General features: G+C 43.7%; 1 protein-coding gene across 1 annotated transcript; it reads right to left on the bottom strand.

Moving 5' to 3' along the window:
- Nucleotides 1–585: 585 nt before the first annotated feature.
- LOC109875360 (angiopoietin-related protein 4) lies at nt 586–8147 on the bottom strand. Its single transcript, XM_020467697.2, has 7 exons — nt 7325–8147; nt 6256–6366; nt 6075–6165; nt 3126–3239; nt 2768–2863; nt 2025–2303; nt 586–1884 (listed from the first exon to the last, which is right to left on the bottom strand). The coding sequence occupies exons 1-7, from the start codon at nt 7835–7837 to the stop codon at nt 1700–1702; spliced, it is 1389 nt and encodes a 462-aa protein (XP_020323286.1). The 5' UTR covers nt 7838–8147; the 3' UTR covers nt 586–1699.
- Nucleotides 8148–17489: the final 9342 nt, after the last annotated feature.

Genomic DNA, 17489 nt, shown 5'->3' with positions numbered 1-17489 from the left:
TTGAACTACACATATTTTTAAAATAATACCATCTTTGAGAACTAACAAATTAAAAGGGAGAATCGAGCAAGCCCATTGATTTTGATATGTTTGAGCAGAGGCACACAGTGCTAGCCATGGCAAAAATGCATAAATTGCAGGAAATCAGCAACATTTTCTCTCAGCTCAGTGGAAATGTGTAGAATTGCAGAAAATGTGCTTTACAACAGCAAAATCTCTCCCCTGCAAAGATGCCTTTTTTATAAACTAGGAAAGTATGAAAACTGTCTTCCAAATCTATTAATTTCAAATTGTTTTACTTCTACTTGACTTTTATCATTCACCTGATGAGAAGACATGACTTTTTATTTTTTGCTAACATATGCTGGGGTCCCTGGGCAAGAAAAGTTTGAAAACCCCTGGCCTATGATGTTCATTTGACTAGTTTTCAAGTTGGCTACCATATTCATTTGACTGTTTTTGGGTTAGCTACGGATGTTCATTTTAAGTTGTCTGACATATTACTTCATTCTGACCATTGGCTCACTTCTGGTTTTGTATTTACAGCTGCATCAGCGTGTTTTGATCCGAGCTCAGACAACAGTATTCGTTCTTTAAAATCATTTTTATTGACTCCTATTGAAGCCAAAAATCTGTTTATTTTCTTTAAAACAAAAACAATTTTACAACTGAAAAACATAAAATAGACTATATAAATTACAAATAGACAATACCAGAAATATATAAAGATTCTTTAAAGCTTTTAAATAAAAGGAAAAAATAATAACTAAAAGTCATTGACAAAGAACACTGGAGAATGTGACAATGGGTTGCAGTGAGGTTTCATCATACAGAAAGAAACGACTCTGGTCATGTTAAATGCAGTCAATATGACTGAGGAATAAAACGTCTCCACGAGAACGCAACAGTGGAGCAGGAGCTTACTTTGATTCAAAATAAAACTGCAGGGGGAAAAAATTTAAAAAGTTACTTTGTACAAAAGGCTGGAATTGTGCTTTGCTCCATAGAGGAACAGGGAAATGTAGACAAAGAAACCACCATTGTTTAAAAATTCTTAACACACTTTCTGTAATTCTAGTTTACATTGATTATTTATTTACATAATGCCTTTGAATAGCTAATGCCATTACGTTCATGTGGAAAACAACTAATTGTTTCAGTCACCATTTTGGTCCATACAATCAGATGAATAAACTCCACAGTTGCCCCACATGTACAACTGCAGTGGAGGGCAGTGTTCATGCTGACAACACCATATTCTAGCTAGATGTCACTGCTCAACATCTGGGTAGAGCGCTTGCATTTAAAAACATCTGTCAGATGGGTCTCCACATGTAGAAAATGCGTCGTTTCTTGGAACACAGAACACACGTTGGCACTCGCCTCATTCTGTGCCATTCATTTCCACTAAGGCTGATGCACATGTACTTCTTCACTTCTTAAAACAGACATTTCTGCATTGTTCGGTTGTGTCTGTAGCCGAGAGACTTGAAGACTTTCGAAAAACAAAGCTTTGGAAACACGGGATCCCATTCAACTATGAGTTCGTTTTGGCTTTTATGATGGCCTTGGCTCTGTTGGAAGCCTCAGTGGGCGAGGCCTGGGATGAGCAGGTCGCTAACCTAACTCGTCGGCCAACCGCCTCTAAAGGTGTTTCAGTTTAAGAAGAGAAAAGTCGGAAGACTGCTGGGTCTCTCCTCTACGACTTGTTCTCGATCGCGATGGGTGCGATCATCATGACGGTGGTCTTCAGGGGATAGTATCGGCCACGCCAGGTCTTCCAGAAAACCCCCTGCTTCCTCTGATGCCTCTGCTTGGGAGGAGGGCTCATGAAGTAGCGCCCGTTCAGGTTGGAGCGTCCGCAGTTGCTGAACCACCAGCCACCTGGGGAAAGAGCGCAAACATCTAGTTAGATTGGCATTGGTGCTACATTCCAAATTTGAGTTACTGAGAGATACATCTTGAGACCTCAAGATCAAATTTGGACAAAAAGTTACTTTGAACATGGATAAAGAGGAGCGTACCAGAGAGGTGTTTGGCGCAGTTGGTGTCGCTCTTCTGGTCATTGTCTTGGTCGCGGGTGGAGAAGGGCAGACCGGAGGCTTCGGTGGCCAGGGAGCTCTCCAGGTTGCCGATGGAGGTCTCCTGGATGTGGAGGGCGTAGTGGCTCTCCTCCCCGCCCAGACGGATGGGGTACTGGACCGTCTCAGAATCGTCCATCCAGTCGGAAAACTTGACCTTGAGGGTGTAGTCCGTGTCTTTGGCCACGGCGTGCATCTTCTCAAGGCCAAGCCAGAACTCACCTAGTGAGAGAGAGATGAAAAAAGAAAGGGTTCAGACCTAAGCACTGGCAGCGTGTGCAAAGTCTGCATACATGTGTCTTCGTTAATTTAATAGATCTCATCGTAATGAGGCCGGTAATCACTTAATGGAATTTAAAAAGGAATAGAACATGCGATTTGGTCACTTCGGGCACCTAAAGCCGCCAGTGTCATTAAAGCTGCAGATTAGATGGTTGTTTGTGCCAAACCTGCCATATCAAGATCCACCTGATCCCTCGATCTTGACATCTACAATCCTGCATTAGTGTTAGTATCAATACTTGTTAATCAAACTGAACTGGGAGGTTTTCGGGTCAAGAGCGCTGCGCTGTACTGTTCTATGCTGTGGCTACAGGTGGTACTGTCCGAACCTCAGCGTGACCTCGCTAGCTAGCGCCAGTGGAATTTAGTGAGGGAGATGAGAAAAGATAAGAGGATTTATTTACCACTCAGACTGCCAAAGCCGCTCTGGTAGGCCAGCCATAGCTGGTCAAAGTCAACTGAGCCATTCTGGCGCCTCTGGATCACAGTCCAGCCACCTTCTGTAGAGAGGAAAGAGGAAGAGTAGTTGGATTAGTCTTGACCATGAGCAATTTACCACAGCCAATTGTCATACATGTAGTGATACAATGTGTTTAAAAACTACACTTACAGGGAAACCTTATACGGTGACTTGTCCCCTATAGGGGCTTCTGAGCTATCCTTTTGCCTGAAGATAAAGATTGGTTGTTGGACTAGTTAACGATTGTTAGTTAAGCCCTGTAAATAGAACACAAGGGTATAACCCTGGCTAACGTCACTTACCGGCTGTCATTTCGCAGCAGACTTCAAAGGATTGGTAGTTTAATGGCTGAATGGTGTACACGCCGCTGGCTGTCTCACCTTTCAGGAACAGCTCATGGCAATCGGAGGCAATCTCTGAAAGAACAAAAATACAACATGGTTCACAGTTTGTCCACACCGTATCTCAAATAGTTAGTATCAGTGCACGTCGTCAATGTCCGTGTCCTAACAGTGCTTTGGCCTTTCCTCTACACTGGAACAAATATAAATAAACATAAAAATACATTCTAAATGATTAATTCAACTAGAAAATACAAACTCTGGGCACTGTTTTCTACTGAGAGACTTCACACTTTTAGGGACATTATTGGAGAACATGGTCTACCTTTCACTTAATAACTAGGTCAGATGTTCAGGAATCAGGATCCACCTGGTTTCCCTATCTGGGATCCAGTGGAGGAGCTTAAAGAGGATGGGCGCATTGTAATGGCTGAAATGGAGTTAAAGGAACGGAGTCAAATTTTAAACATGTGGTTTCCATACCGTTTGATACGATTTCATTTATGCCATTTCAACCATTACAATGAGCCCCTCCTCCTATAGGTCCTCCCACCAGCCTCCACTGCTGGGATCCCTATCATTGACTTCTCCAATGTAGCTCTCTGGGTCTATGAATGCTTGCAAAAAAGAAGGGGCCTTATCGTGAAGTGTGTTAATCAATAGTTGGATACCCTAACACAGAAAGAGTTCATGTGTTGTGCCCTAGTCCGAACTGGTGGGGGGGGGGGGGGAGACAGCTCCTTGCTTAGTAGTAAACATGACCTTTCTCCCAGTTCCCAAGCAAACTTCCACCTCAGCTGCCTGGCAACTCGCATTCCTCTACCCCCTTCTGTCCTCCGTCTCCCCCTCCGCTCCTGTTTGTCACACCTCCCTCAAATGCACATCAGCCAGTCAGTGACAGAAGTGCATAGCCACTGCATGCAAAGGGAATGCTCAGAGAGTGCTAGGAGCATGCTGTCACTATATGGGATAGAGACAGCGTCAACAAAAGGCCTGGGGAGCCCATTGGATTAATGTGCCTGATAAGGCATGAGTTGGTGCACAGCACAACCTTAAGTGTTTTCCAGAAAATAGTTCACGTTTATATGATGCTGACTTGAGAGATACTGCATATGTTTATCCGCTATGATGCTCTTTGTCTGCAGCAATCGCCTAAACTATGATTCAAGATTTAAATTGGGACCAATCAATCAATAAATATCGGTTTGACTTGGTTGATATTTGTTTTCAAGTACAAACATGAGCGCCGACCCCGGGACCGCAACACATCCCTCTTCTGGAATGACCCTTCTAGGAGAGGCATGAGCTCTATTGGTTAGCGATGGGTAGTTGTGATTTTCCTTGCGTTCTGGGGTTCTCCTCAACTTTGGCACAGTTGCATTCATCTAGGCCTGAAGAGGCGGGGGTCTACGGGGATGGAGGAGGGGAGAAGGTGGACAGCTGGCTTCTCTGACAGATCTGGGGGAACGGTTGGACATTCCTGAGGGATGGGCGATTATTTGTTTTATGGGAAGGAGTACAAAGTGGAGAGCTGGAAGAATGGAGCAAGGCAGTCCGTGTCATCAAAAACAACAAAGGATGTGTGTGCAAAGTTCACCAGACAAAATTAGACCACCTCCATTTTCTGTTCTGACTTTTTTTCTGGCTCTGGCCCAGAGGACCTAATCTGAAGAACATAGCATACTAGATTTGGATATTCACCACTCCCCCCTCCCCGAGGTCTGTCAGATTTGTATTCCCTCAGTGATCGGGGTCTATTGTGACCCTGAGATAACACTGTCTGAGACTGCTGAACTCTCCCTCAATGGAAGTGCAGCCAGAGGACTTGTTTCTTTTATAACATTCCTAAAAATCCTGCTGTCAGAACTTGCTGTGAGAGGACTCATTGTGTTCGCCTGAGCGACTGCATCTCCAAGCTCCGGGTTCACTTTTCAACTACTTCATTTAGTGGCTATCAGACAGTGGGAAATATTTTGATATAACCACGAATGATGTTGCTTGGGATTGAGAGAGAGCGATACATTACTTGTTTTTAACAGGGAATATATTGAAATGGTATAAGAATGGTACTTTCTTCTTCAATGAACTCTTGAGTCTGTCAATCACAGATCTGACCAACATCCATGAAGTGGCATGGTTTGCATAGGGATCATTCAGATGGATATATAAACTCTTCTAATTTCCTGTATAGTCATATTGATTAATTCATATCCCTTCATGCTGGATTTTTTGTGTGACCACCCCTCTGAGGACTAAACAGGAACTTGCCACGAGTTAGCCCTAATCCTTGTTCCATTGCCAGAAACCATGAGCCAACTCTATACCGCCCTGATGAAAACCCACGTGATGAGTAGGCCGCTGTAGTATACGTGAAATCAACCAAATAATGTCATTGGATTTAAGTTAAAAGTTGGGTGACAAAAATACAAAATGTCCCTCTGTTGATGACTTTTTGCAAATCCAATCAGTTTTCCACATTGATTCAACGTTATCACATCACATTTTTTGTTGTTGAATTCACATGGAAAAATGTCCCTAATGTCGCGTTCAAAACAACTGGGAAATCAGACATCTCCGAATTATGTCTTCAGTGCGTTCAAGACAACTGGAAACTTGTGAAAAAACAAACTCCGACTGGGATTCATCAGATTGTGATTCCATCAGACAAGTAATCAATCATCTGTGCACAATGTCTCGTGAGCTTTGGGCAGTAAAATGCGTGCATACAATAATCTGATGATTAAAGCTAATAAGCCTATACTTCAAGTAATGTAGGGACAACTCCAGTTAAAGTTTTAAGCATCTTACTGTCCCTAAGCAGATGGCATGGGACGGGAGGTCAGTATTTGTCTGGGTGTCTTAAAAATCAATAGAGTCAACTGATTCGACATGAAGCTTGGTTTTACTTACCGATGGGCGAGTCGCGCTGCTCAATGCTACCATTGTGAACGGCCTCCTCTGGTTTCCGCCTGAATGCTGGTCTCTCTTTTGTCAGCTGAATCTGAGGAAGCAAGAAAACAAAGCTTTAAATAATTCATACAAAACAATCGCATAAATCATGATAAATGTTCAAATGGACTGCGTTCCACACCTGGTTTTGCAGGGTTCTGATGCGCACGTTCTGCTTGTCAAGTTTATCTTGCTGGAGTCGGACTCTGTTGACCAGGTCATCAATACGTTTATTCTGAGCTTCCAGCATCCACTGAAAGAAAACAGAAAGGGTACCCTGTAAGTCTTTCTCCTGTGACTTAATTGTAAGTAGCCTAGGTTACTTATAACATGACTAGCCCACATTGAACTGCTAGACTATATCCAGAAAACAACTCATATCCTTCGGAGCACATGTCCAAAATCAACGCTGGCATTTGTATTTTCCAACCGGGTGGTTTGGTTACATAACGCGGGGTTTTCCATCCCTCCCCCCCAAAATGGCCATAACAATAAATTATTTCGAGTGCAGGTGCTATTGCAGCTGTAAACCATTTATAAAATCAAGCGTGACATTTTCCTAAATTGGACCATGTTCCAAATATCACGGTTTAAAAATTAGGCGTGCAGTTCCTTTTTGTCTGGCAAGATTTTGCGTTCTCTCTACACGTAGTCCACGCTCTTCAGCACAATAGTAACACACCCACTGGCGTGCCTTCTGTACAGTCCCAGTGACTCAAGGGTTTGCTGGAGATCTTTCTTTACTGTAATCTGAATATCTTTGGGTCAATGGAAATAACGCCACTTCCCTCCACTTATTTTTCTGAAGATGGGTAGTGGTAGCGAATAGGCAATTTGTCAAACTATTATGCAGGACTGATGTATAATACTAGTAACCTACTGTATTAAGCATGACTTGATGTTAATCAATTCATCTTTTCTGTGATGTTTTGTCATGTAGCACAGTGAATGAATAGGCCAGGCTGTTTACTGTAAAAAATAAATAATAGTATTGCCTTCATTACAATTGAAATGATTGGATACAATGGCAACTGCAGAGAAGTAAGCTTACAAAAGGGGGAGACATGCAGCAAATCAGCTCAGTCTGCCTTGTCAGTAGTAACTTTCTCAGGTCGTTTGCTCTCCTTTCACATCAAATGCGCAATTTGTATTATAGCTTTTTCAGACAGAAAAACAAAGTATCCCCAAATAGTCTTGGATTCCCACCTTACCTGAATGATGCGGGCATCGCTGTAGTTGCCTGCATTCATGTCGGGCAGCCCCTCTCCCTGCAGCATGCCATCCACCTTCTCCTCCAGCTTGTTCATCCGCTCATCCACCCTCTTCCTCTCCTGCTGCATCTCCTCTGTCCTCTCCCTCAGCTCGGCCGTCACGTTGAGCACCTGGACTTCCCTGTCCTCCAGCCCCCGGGCCCGGGCCTTCAGTGCGTCGCCCTCCGCCTGCAGCCTCTGACCCTCCTGTCCCAGGTCGGCCACGGTACCGTTGAAGGCCTTCAGCTTGGCAGTGATATCCCTCATCTGGCCCTTGGTCTTGTCCACATGCTCCTTGAGCCCCTGACCCAGCTGGAGCAGGCCGTGGGCGATCACGTTCACATCGTCCCACGCCGCATATTGCACCCTCTTCTCCTTCCCGCCAGCGGCCAAGCCTCCTCTCCTCTCGAAGGGGTTGCCGGTGGCCATCAGAATGACCAGATACAGAGTCACAGTTACTAGTGTTGTCTTCATTGTCGATTGCTTTCCTTTGTTTGTTTGTTCGTTGACTCGGTTTCTTTGGTTGGTTTTATCCTCCGGTGGTTTGCAGAGGCACGCAAAGTGTGCACCCTTCCAGTTGGTTACTAGATCTCAGGCTCCTACTTCTCTGTGAGGAGCACTTCAGTTTTATACTTTCAGAGCCCTTCAACTCCAGCCAGCTGGCCGATCTGATTGGCTGGCTGAGCAGAGGGGGGAGATCTGCTCTCTGGTTTCTCCCCAACTCTTGTCTAGAGGAGGACTGGGAGGGGAGCACATGATGTAACAATGAAGCTGGTTTCCATCAGTACCCTTAGAATACAGTAAAGAAAGAGATTTTCGGGCAAACCCTTGCCATGCACAGCTGTATGATAAAGACAGCTTTTTGTGCAAACACATTAGGATGTACTGATGATCATAACATAAGGATGTTAAACAGAAAGCTACTGTCTCTATAATGTTTCTATCATTCCGTACCCAGAAAGGGGTTCAGACTTGTCAGTACACTAGAAATTGACAATCAGACAGCTGTATGACAAGGGATAGATTGACGCACTTTGAACACATCATGATGTAACAAAGAATGTGGGTCACATCAAACAAGATAGGAAAGTCATACAGGCTGATTAAAAAATATATGTATACTAAACAAAAATATAAATGCAACAATTTCAGATTTGACTGAGTTACAGTTCATATAAAGGAATCAGTGAATTGAAATACATTTATTAGGCCCTAATCTATTAATTTCACATGACTGGGCACTGGTGCAGCCATGGGTGGGCCTTGGAGGGCATAGGCCCACCCACTTGGCAGCCAGGCCCAGCTAATCACAATGAGTTTGCTCCTCAAAATGAGTTTGGTTCGCCTTAACTAAAGGCTGCTCTCCCTAGGTTGATAGAGACACGAGGGACCTCGAGTTAACCAACCCTGTGAACGGGTTTGGTGCCCAGTATTTTTCTACTTTAACAGAGAAGTGAGATAATGTTGCAAGTTTGTGCACAAGAGCTTTGTCAACAAAAAGGGAGAAGTGACGTGATCCACGGGAATTAAGAGGTCTAGCCGACCTTCTAATAAAGGATGCAGCGATGAGTATTAAACCTGTCACCTGTGATTGACACTGACATCGATTTCTTTGTTGTTGATCATGTGTTACGGGGTGACTTGACCGTAATATAGCAATGACACAATTTACCATTATTTCCCATACGATAAGAAATGGGATTTAGATAAATCAGTGGTTTTAAACAACTCAATGTTACATTGCATATTCATTTGCAGAGTTAAGAATTTGGCTGAATATATGCAGTTTGGGAATAAACATTGTCTTTCTTCCTCCATAAAGAAAAATAACTGATTGTACTTCATTTACTGAAGCACTTCTTAACACACTCCGTGTCGATTGTAGATATTAGCGCTTATTAGAAAACGCATCCATCAATGTACAGCGAGAGCTTTTTTTCTGCGACAGTGTTACCTGAGTCGGCTTAATCATGTGGCTGGGATAGAATGAAGCCGATTGCGGTTGTGTGAAGTCATTGGCAATGTGTTGGAAGTCAGGGGGAACGTGCTGCATAATTTGGCCGGAGTGCTCCTCTTTAGGCCTGCCGCGAAGCAGGAGCAGTGTGAGAATTAGGGGAAAGTTCACCACAGAGAATGCCTACATTATATGGTAATTCCCAAGACCCAGATTTAACTGCCGGGGAGCAAGTAGGCAATTCACGAGCAGGGGCCAGACCACAAAGAAAAGGAGTTAACCCTCTCATGTCCGTGGTGGAGGCTAAGTAGGTGAAAGGTAACTGGGAAAGCTTCCTACAGTGCTTGGCAGTGAAACTCACTTCAACTGAACTGTACATCCTGGACCAAACATCCATTCGTTTGATAAAGGCTCAGGGACTTTATGAAGACGGTCAAATAACTTTTTGTTTCAGCGAAACAAATAGGCTTTTGTTGTCCAATTTTTAGGAAGGATATAGACTTGCTGTAAACAAGAACAAGACTGTAAACAGTTTGCTTTGGTATCATTTGCTTACGCAAAATTAGTACACACACACACACACACACAATTTGTCGCGCAAAGAGAAACATGTTTTATATTTCAATTATAGGTGTGTTGTTGACTGTGATAAAGGCACTGGATTATGAGCGGCCTTGTTTGCTAAATGAAGAATGCAGTGACATGTGCCTAAATGCAGTCATATTGGAATGGTTTATTAGGGGTGTGGCTATCAGTTAGTTTTTATTGGTGAATTCCTGTCAAGTTCATGTGTCATGTTATATTTCATCAAATCTGACTAACGCAGTGCACTGGTTGCTATGAATTCTATCTGATGGTGTTTGCATGTTTAATTGAAAACACATAACGTCCTATTTGGAACATAACTTCTCTATTTTATTGGGTGGGCCTGGTTCCCCAGTGGGTTGTGCCTATGCCCATGCGCTAAAAGTTATCTAATATGATTTATAAGGTCAGAGTAACTGACAGAGACTATTTGAAAGGAAACAGATGTGTTGCTGAAAGCTTTTGAAAAGCTAACACAACCCCCCCCCCCCCCCCAATAAACGGAAAAGCTGAGAAATGTTTTGTTTCTGGCAGGAACATGCAATAACACTGTAGCCTAACCACAAACGTGTGGCCTTATCTCAAGACTAGAAGTATCGAAATAATGTTGCAAACACAAATTGAACAAAAACACTCACTGGTTACTGATTTTTATATGGAAAGAATATGCATGTGCTTCATTACAGATGGCGGGAAGTGAATTGGCAGGTGTAAAGAGCTAGAACAGAGTTCTGCATTTGGGGACTGGAAGGTTCCCCTAGCTTTCTACTGCCTTTTTGCTGGTGCACGCACCGCACGTCGTGCCTGGGCCTGATGACGTCTGAGACAAGCCAGAGGAAGTGACCCACTGCATACTGTGCTAATGTGGTTCTGCAAGTCAAAAGGTTATTTCAAATATAAGTAGTTGTTTCACCGGTAATGTGACTGATGGACTGTGTCACGAACCACAGACCGTTCAAGCCACGGAAGAGTCATTCAGTCAGTGTTAGAAGTTGGCTTTAAATATGTTTATACAGTTGAAGTCGGAGGTTTACATACACTTAGGTTGGAGTCATTAATACTCATTTTTCAACCACTCCCCAAATTTCTTGTTAACAAACTATAGTTTTGGCAAATCTGTTAGGACATATTTTTTGTGAATGACAAGCAATTTTTCTAACAATTGCTAACAGACAGATTATTTCACTTACAATTCACTGTATCACAATTCCAGTGGGTCAGAAGTTTACATACACTAAATTAACTGCCTTTAAACAGCTTCGAATTCCAGAAAGTGATGTCATGGCTTTAGAAGCTTCTGATAGGCTAATTGGAGGTGTACCTGTGGATGTATTTCAAGGCCTACCTTCAAACTCAGTGCCTCTTTACGTTGATATCATGGAAAAATCCAAAGAAATCAGCCAAGACCTCAGAAAAAAAATTGTAGACCTCCACAAGCCTGGTTCATCCTTGGGAGCAATTTCCAAACACCTGAAGGTACCACGTTCATTTGTACAAACAATAGCACACAAGTATAAACACCATGGGACCACACAGTCGTCATTGGGACTGTGGTTAGAGCGTTGGACTAGTAACTGAAAGGTTACAAGATCAAATCCCAGAGATACAAGGTAAAAGTCTGTCTTTCTGCCCCTGAACAAAGCAGTTAACCCACTGTTCCTAGGCTGTCATTGAAAATAAGAATTTGTTCTAAACTGACTTGCCTAGTTAAATAAAGGCCAAATAAATACCGCTCAGGAAAGAGATGCGTTCTGTCAAAGTGCAAATCAATCCCAGAACAACAGCAAAGGACCTTGTGAAGATGCTGGAGGAAACGGGTACAAAAATATATATATCCACAGTAAAACAAGTCTTATATCGACATAACCTGAAAGGCCGCTCAGCAAGGAAGAAGCCACTGCTCCAAAACCACCATCAAAAAGCCAGACTACGGTTTGCAACTGCACATGGGGACAAATATCGTACTTTTTAGAGAAATGTCCTCTGGTCTGATGAAACAAAAATGGAACTGTTTGGCCATCATGACCATCGTTATGTTTGGAGGAAAAAGGGGGAGGCTTGCAAGCCGAAGAACACCATCCCAACCGTGAAGCACGGGGGCGGCAGCATCATGTTGTGGGGGTGCTTTTGCTGCTGGAGGGACTGGTGCACTTCACAAAATAGATGGCATCATGAGGATGGAAAATTACATGGATATATTGAAGCAACATCTCAATCAAGACATCAGTCAGGAAGTTAAAGCTTGGTCGGAAATGGGTCTTTCAAATGGACAATGACCCCAAGCATACTTCCAAAGTTGTAGCAAAATGGCTTAAGGACAACAAAGTCAATCATATAGAACATTTATGGGCAGAACTGAAAAAGTGTGTGCGAGCAAGGAGGCCTACAAACCTGACTCAGTTACACCAGCTCTGTCAGGAGGAATGGGCCAAAATTTACCCAACTTATTGTGGGAAGCTTGTGGAAGGCTACCCAAAATGTTTGACCCAAGTTAAACAATTTAAAGGCAATACACTCAATTAGAATTTGGTTCATGTAAACTTCTGACCCACTGGGATTGTGATGAAAGAAGAAAAGCTGAAATAAATCATTCTCTCTACTATTACTCTGACATTTCACATTCTTAAAATAAAGTGATGATTCTAACTGACCTAATATGACATTTTTACTAGGATTAAATGTCAGGAATTGTGAAACTGAGTTGAAATGTATTTGGCTAAAGTGTATGTAAACTTCCGACTTCACCTGTGTAGATGTTTTCCCGTGTTGCTGGTGATTATCGATATTTATTTGGTTTCTTATTTGGGGATGTTTGTCCCCCATGAGTCCAATATATTTTGGGCAGGGATTGTCAGAGGAATGATAACTCAGGCGATGTAATTACCATTCCACAAATAAACATGTACAGTAGATTAATACCTCAAGCCTTATCTTTATCATGCTTAAATTCTTTCCAGGAAGAATCACCATACTCTTTAACATGGTCCTCCATAACAAAACAAGATTCTCTTGATTTTGAGTCTTAATTACATTATGGAAGAGAACCAGCAGACAAAATACAAACCAGTGAAGGAAGCAATCAATATTCTCCATCAATAGTTATAAGCAGGACATTCCTAAGACAGACTAAACAGGATTTTGACTAAGAAAAGTCAAGGATGCTGGAGGCTACGGGAATATGACGCATTCCAGCCGTCTGTGACTGATCACCGGAACCACAACTACAGCTGCTTATTCAATTTCAAAATGGACGTTCCCCCAGCTTGACAACCTTTAACCTAGATTCCAAATGCAGAACATTTGTACAGCCAACTGAAGGAGAAGCATCCAGCTGCAGATTATGTGTGCTGACGCTGCCTGGTCTGCTAATCGGAAAACGCATGTGCGTGCTCCTCAGATGGTATTTTAGCATCTCACAGCAGAGATCCTTTTAAAGTGTAAATTCAGATAGCCATGCCTGCTTCCCCCTCAGGACTTAGTGGTTTGTAATGGGTTAAAAGTTATTACTGTAAAAACATATTACCTTTTAATGCGCCATGAACACAACCAGTCATGATATTTTCATCTGATTTATCAAACGAAACCTGCTTTTTGAAGTGTTATCTTCTCACATTCATCAACAATTATTCCAGCATCCGAACAGTGTACTGTGCACCCGCCAACGTTCCTTCAATTTGCAAGTGTCTGAAACTTTTAAAAATGTTTTTAATTTTCTTAAATTTCACCTTCTTATTTAACCAGGATAGCCAGATGAGAATAAGTTTGCTCATTTACAACTGCGACCTGGCCAAGATAAAGCAAAGCAGTGTGACAAAATCAACACAGAGTTACACATGGGATAAACAAACGTACAGTCAATAACATAATAGAAAAATCTGTATACAGTGTGTGCAAATAAAGTAAGGATGTAAGGCAATAAATTGGCCATAGTGGCGAAGTAATTACAATTGCAAAGGAGCTAAAATAAATAACAGTATGGGGATGAGGTAGTTGGATGGGCTATTTGCAGATGGGCTATGTACAGGTGCAGTGATCTGTGAGCTGCTCTGACAGCTGATGCTTAAAGTTAGTGAGGGAGATATAAGTCTCCAATTTCAGTGATTTTTGCAATTAGTTCCAGTCATTGGCTGCAGAGAATTGGAAGGAAAGGTGGCCAAAGGAGGTGTTGGCTTTGGGGATGGCCAGTGAAATATACCTGCTGGAGCGCGTGCTACGGGTGGGTGTTGCTATGGTGACCAGTAAGCTGAGATGAGGCGGAGCTTTACCTAGCAAAGACTTATAGATGACCTGGAGTCAGTGGGTTTGGCGACGAATATGTAGCGAGGACCAGCTAACGAGAGCATACAGGTCGCAGTGGTGGGTAGTATATGGGGTATTGGTGACAAAACGGGTGGCACTGTGATAGACTGCATCCAATTTGCAGAGTAGAGTGTTGAAGGTTATTTTGTAAATTACATTGCTGAAGTCAAGGATCGGTAGGATAGTCAGATTTACGAGGGTATGTTTGGCAGCATGAGTGAAGGAGGCTTTGTTGCGAAATAGGCTGATTCTAGATTTAATTTTGGATTGAAGATGCTTAATATGAGTCTGGAAGGAGAATTTACAGTCTAGCTAGACACTTAGGTATTTGTGGTTGTCCGCATATTCTAAGTCAGAACCGTCCAGAGTAGTGATGCTGGACGGGCGGGCAGGTGCGGGCAGCGATCGGTTGAAGAGCATGCATTTAGTTTAACTTGCATTTAAGAGCAGTTGGAGGCCACGGAAGGAGAGTTGTATGGCATTGAAGCTCGTCTTGAGGTTAGGTAACACAGTGTCCAAAGAAGGGCCAGAAGTATACAGAATGGTGTTGTCTGCGTAGAGGTGGATTAGAGAATCACCCGCAGCAAGAGCGATATTATTGATATATACAGAGAAAAGAGTCGGCCCGAGAATTGAACCCTGTGGCACCCCCATTGAGACTGCCAGAGGTCCGGACAACAGGCCCTCCAATTTGACACACTGAACTCTATCTGAGAAGTAGTTGGTGAACCAGGCGAGGCAGTCATTAGAGAAACCAAGGTTGTTTAGTCTGCCGATAAGAATGTGGTGATTGACAGAGTCGAAAGCCTTGGCCAGGTCGATGGAATGGCTGCACAGTACTGTCTTTTATCGATGGCGGTTATGAGTTTGTTTAGGACCTTGAGCATGGCTGAGGTGCACCCGTAACCAGCTCAGAAACCAGATTGCATAGCGGAGAAGGTACAGTGGGATTCGAAATGGTCGGTGATCTGTTTGTTAACTTGGCTTTCGAAGACTTTAAAAAGGTAGGGCAGGATGGATATAGGTCTGTAACAGTTTGGGTCTAGTGTCTCCCCCTTTGAAGAGGGGGATGACCACGGCCGCTTTCCAATCTTTAGGAACCTCAGACGATATGAAAAGAGAGGTTGAACAGGCTAGTAATAGGGGTTGCAACAATGGCGGTGGATCATTTTAGGAAGAGAGGGTCCAGATTGTCTAGCTCAGCTGATTTGTAGGGATCCAGATTTTGCAGCTCTATATCAGAACATCTGGATTTTGGTGAAGGAGAAGCAGGGGGGGGGGGCTTGGGCCAGTTGCTACGGGGAGTGCAGAGCTGTTGGCCGGGGTAGGGATAGCCAGGTGGAAAGCATGGCCGGCCGTAGAGAAATGCTTATTGAAATTCTAGATTATTGTGGTGACAGTGTTTCCTAGCCTCAGTGCAGTGGGCAGCTGGGAGGAGGTGCTCTTATTCTCCATGGACCTTTACAGTGTCCCAAAACTTTTTGGAATTAGTGCTGCAGGATGCAAGTTTCTGTTTGAAAAACTATTTCGCCGGAGAAAGCCTCTGAGTGAGCGAAACATCGTCCCTCTGTCTTACTATATGTAGCCCATTTATCTGGTGCTGTCTGGCCAAAAAGTAACATGTCATACTCTTTCTGGCCAGACAGCATCAGATACATGGGCTACACATACATGTCCTCTGCCTTGACAGCGATGGCAGTATTAACAGCCAGCATTTTTATGGAAGAAATGCGTTGGGGGGTCCTCAAGCGAGGAAATGATTGAGGCCTGAGGCAATTTCCTCTTCTGCCTAATGGTAAGTCTGCAACTGCCGTCATGTTAGCAAGCAGGCTAGGGAGTGCTTGGTAACAGCCAATCCAGTAGGGGCTGGAACATACAGTGAGCTTCGATTGATCAATAGCAACATGATGTCGCAGAGTATTTGCATGAAGTTCAGCTTTCCCCAGCTGTTAGTTGGTATGTTCTGTGTGTGCACGCAACCTGAACTCCAGGGCGGCCGTGTGCTACGCACGTACAAGTGGTGCGCACTAGCTCTGCTACAGGATGTTATATTAGTGTGTTTAGTATTGTAGTGGTCCAAGTTGGGAGAACAATGACTGGGAAGTGGGAGAGCTAGCTAGCTATGTGTTCAGGATGAATTTAGTTTGGATAATGTTTGGACACAATGTTAACACCAAAAATCACTACAACCAAGCAACCACTGTTGTGCTTTAGCTGTCACCTTGATAAATTGGCTAAACTGACTAGCTAGCTAGTAGCTTAGCGGCTAGCGAGCAGCTAGCAGCGCCAGCTAGTACTACCACAGATAGAACAATGAGCCTGATGTTTCACTATATGTATAAATCTGAAGCATCCGGTTTGCATTTCCACTCACTACCAATTGACGGGCCGCCCCCAGGTGGTAAGGGTAGGTAACAACACATCCGCCACCCTGATCCTCAACACGGGGGCCCCTCAGGGGTGCATGCTCAGCCCCCTCCTATACTCCCTGTTCACTCATGACTGCATGGCCAGGCACAACTCCAACACCATCATTAAGTTTGCCGATGACACAACAGTGGTAGGCCAGATCACCGACAACGACGAGACAGCATATAGGGAGGAGGTCAGAGACCTGGCCGTGTGGTGCCAGAACAACAACCTCTCCCTCAACGTGATCAAGACAAAGGAGATGATTGTGGACAACAGGAAAAGGAGGACTGAGCACGCCATCATTCTCATTGACGGGCTGTAGTGGAACAGGTTGAGAGTTTCAAGTTCCTTGGTGTCCACATCACCAACAAACTAACATGGTCCAAGCACACCAAGACAGTTGTGAAGAGGGCACGACAAAACATATTCCCCCCCAGGAGACTGCAAAGATTTGGCATGGGTCCTCAGATCATCAAAAGGTTCTACAGCTGCACCATCGAGAGCATCCTGACTTGTTGCATCACTGCCTGGTATGGCAACTGCTCGGCATCCGACCGCAAGGCACTACAGAGGGTAGTGGGTACTGCCCAGTACATCACTGGGGCCAAGCTTCCTTCCATCCAGGACCTCTATAACAGGCGGTGTCAGAGGAAGGTCCTAAAAATTGTCAGACTCCAGCCACCCTAGTCATAGACTGTTCTCTCTGCTACCTTATGGCAAGCGGTACCAGAGTGCCAAGTCTAGGTCCAAGAGGCTTCTAAACATCTTCTACACCCCAAGCCATAAGACTCCTGAACATCTAATCAAATGACTACCCAGACTATTTGCAATGCCCCCCATAGTCACTTTAATAACTCTACCTACATGTATATATTA

This window comes from Oncorhynchus kisutch, linkage group LG30 (genome assembly GCF_002021735.2).
Source record: "Oncorhynchus kisutch isolate 150728-3 linkage group LG30, Okis_V2, whole genome shotgun sequence".
NCBI lineage: Eukaryota > Metazoa > Chordata > Actinopteri > Salmoniformes > Salmonidae > Oncorhynchus > Oncorhynchus kisutch.
The sequence above is the reverse complement of the archived record's forward strand: the minus strand, read 5'-3'. Positions and strand labels throughout refer to the sequence as shown.